Raw genomic sequence first — 1,753 nt, 5'->3', positions numbered from 1 at the left:
TTTTGATAACTACTAATTTATAAATATGAAAACTTAAAGTAGTGCCAACCAAATGTCAAAATAATTTTATTTTTCTCAAAATGGTAACTTTAAATGTATTCCATTTGCTTGCTTCAATTCACTACACATAACAGTATACGGTATGGCCCCTCTATATTATATTCTTTACTCTGTGCAATATTATGATATTTTCTATAATTATATAATATTTGACGCACTAAGCACTAACACCGAATCCAATGAGCCAAACGCCCGAAGCGGTTAATGCGAACCTACATAATTCACATTCGAATAACCACAACAACAACATGATTCCAACCAACCCCAAAATGTCTGTCAACCAAAGACTCTTAGAATCGAATAAAACTACTAATAAATCAATCCCTAACATGCAAAATAATATATCAAACAGCCAGAACTCATTAATTCTACAAACAACAATAATTGTAATAACCCAGCAACTAACTCCAAAAGCTTCGCAGAAACTACAGCTATCATTAATTTTCCCAATATGAACCAGGCTATTAACATACTTCCATTATCGAAGACATTAAGCAAATCGATTACGTTATCGCTATCAACAAACTAATTGGACCGCCTAACATAATTTTAGCGTCCCGCATTTCTAATGATCGCTTTTGTACTTTTTTTTACATAAATTAGCAATAATTAATTTTCTTGCAATACATTAGCTGACAATATTGTTAGACAAAAATATTTTGATAAACGAACACACAATTACTCTTACTATTACTATTATGAAATTAATTAATCCTTAAAAACGGATTATTCTTTCTAATATGTACCATAGCTGTATCCAAAAACAACACAATTAACACAGCTTTATTTTTATTTTTATTAAATATACGGGATAAATCCTTTGAACATATTATATACACATTATACATATCTATTTACACATTAATTGTACAAATTATGATAAATAATAAATTAATAGCTATACAGTAAATTATTTGCAAAAAAGAAACGAAGGGTCAACATTGGCATTTGACATCATGCGTGTAATAGGCTCATTTTTAAGGTAATTAGTGGAGGCGAATGGAACATAAAAAGGAGCAACAGATCGGGAATGACGTTGAGGAACTTTAAAACAAATTAAGGAAAGTAAATAGGGAGAGTCAATATCACCTTGTAATAAACTATTCAGGAACTTAATGCCCGAGATCCGTCTACGCTCAGCTAGCGAAACCAGCCCTAGTTGAGAAGCAACTGGTCCATAGTTGTGGGGCTCACAGGGGATATTCAACCTAAAACTATCATACCTCATAAATTTACGCTGAACCCTTTCAAGCCTAAGAGAGTCATTGAGATCATGCGGATCCCAAATAACTGCACCATACTCAACTATAGGTCGAACAAGTGCACAATAAAGCACCTTGTAAGATAGACCTAACCGAAATGAGTTGGGGAGCTGTACCATATCAAATATTAAGTTTCTCAAAGCCAGGTTCAACCCAAGTGAACTTGCACATATATAATATATAAAAAGTTTTCAAAGACAAGTTTATATAAATCCCGAAGACTACGCAAAATTCCCCCGTCTCTAGTTATTAATCTCAACAACACCAACTTTAGGATATTCCTAACCGATGATACAGTCTCCTGCTTTATATGTTAACAAATCGGATATCTAGCATCATCATGCAAAAATATAGTTACATGAGAAATATACATACACCCCGTTTTTCAATACCGAAGAAAATACCTCTATAGACTCATATCTCATTGAAAC

At 32.7% G+C, this 1,753-nt stretch overlaps 1 protein-coding gene across 1 annotated transcript; it reads right to left on the bottom strand.

Annotated features, from left to right (window-relative positions):
* Positions 1–970: 970 nt before the first annotated feature.
* On the bottom strand, positions 971–1,441 carry LOC103311495. The gene has a single exon (XM_008191132.1). The coding sequence runs from the start codon at positions 1,439–1,441 to the stop codon at positions 971–973; it is 471 nt and encodes a 156-aa protein (XP_008189354.1).
* Positions 1,442–1,753: the final 312 nt, after the last annotated feature.

Source organism: Acyrthosiphon pisum, unplaced genomic scaffold (genome assembly GCF_005508785.2).
Source record: "Acyrthosiphon pisum isolate AL4f unplaced genomic scaffold, pea_aphid_22Mar2018_4r6ur Scaffold_2755;HRSCAF=3284, whole genome shotgun sequence".
NCBI lineage: Eukaryota > Metazoa > Arthropoda > Insecta > Hemiptera > Aphididae > Acyrthosiphon > Acyrthosiphon pisum.
This window is presented reverse-complemented; position numbering and strand designations above follow the sequence as displayed.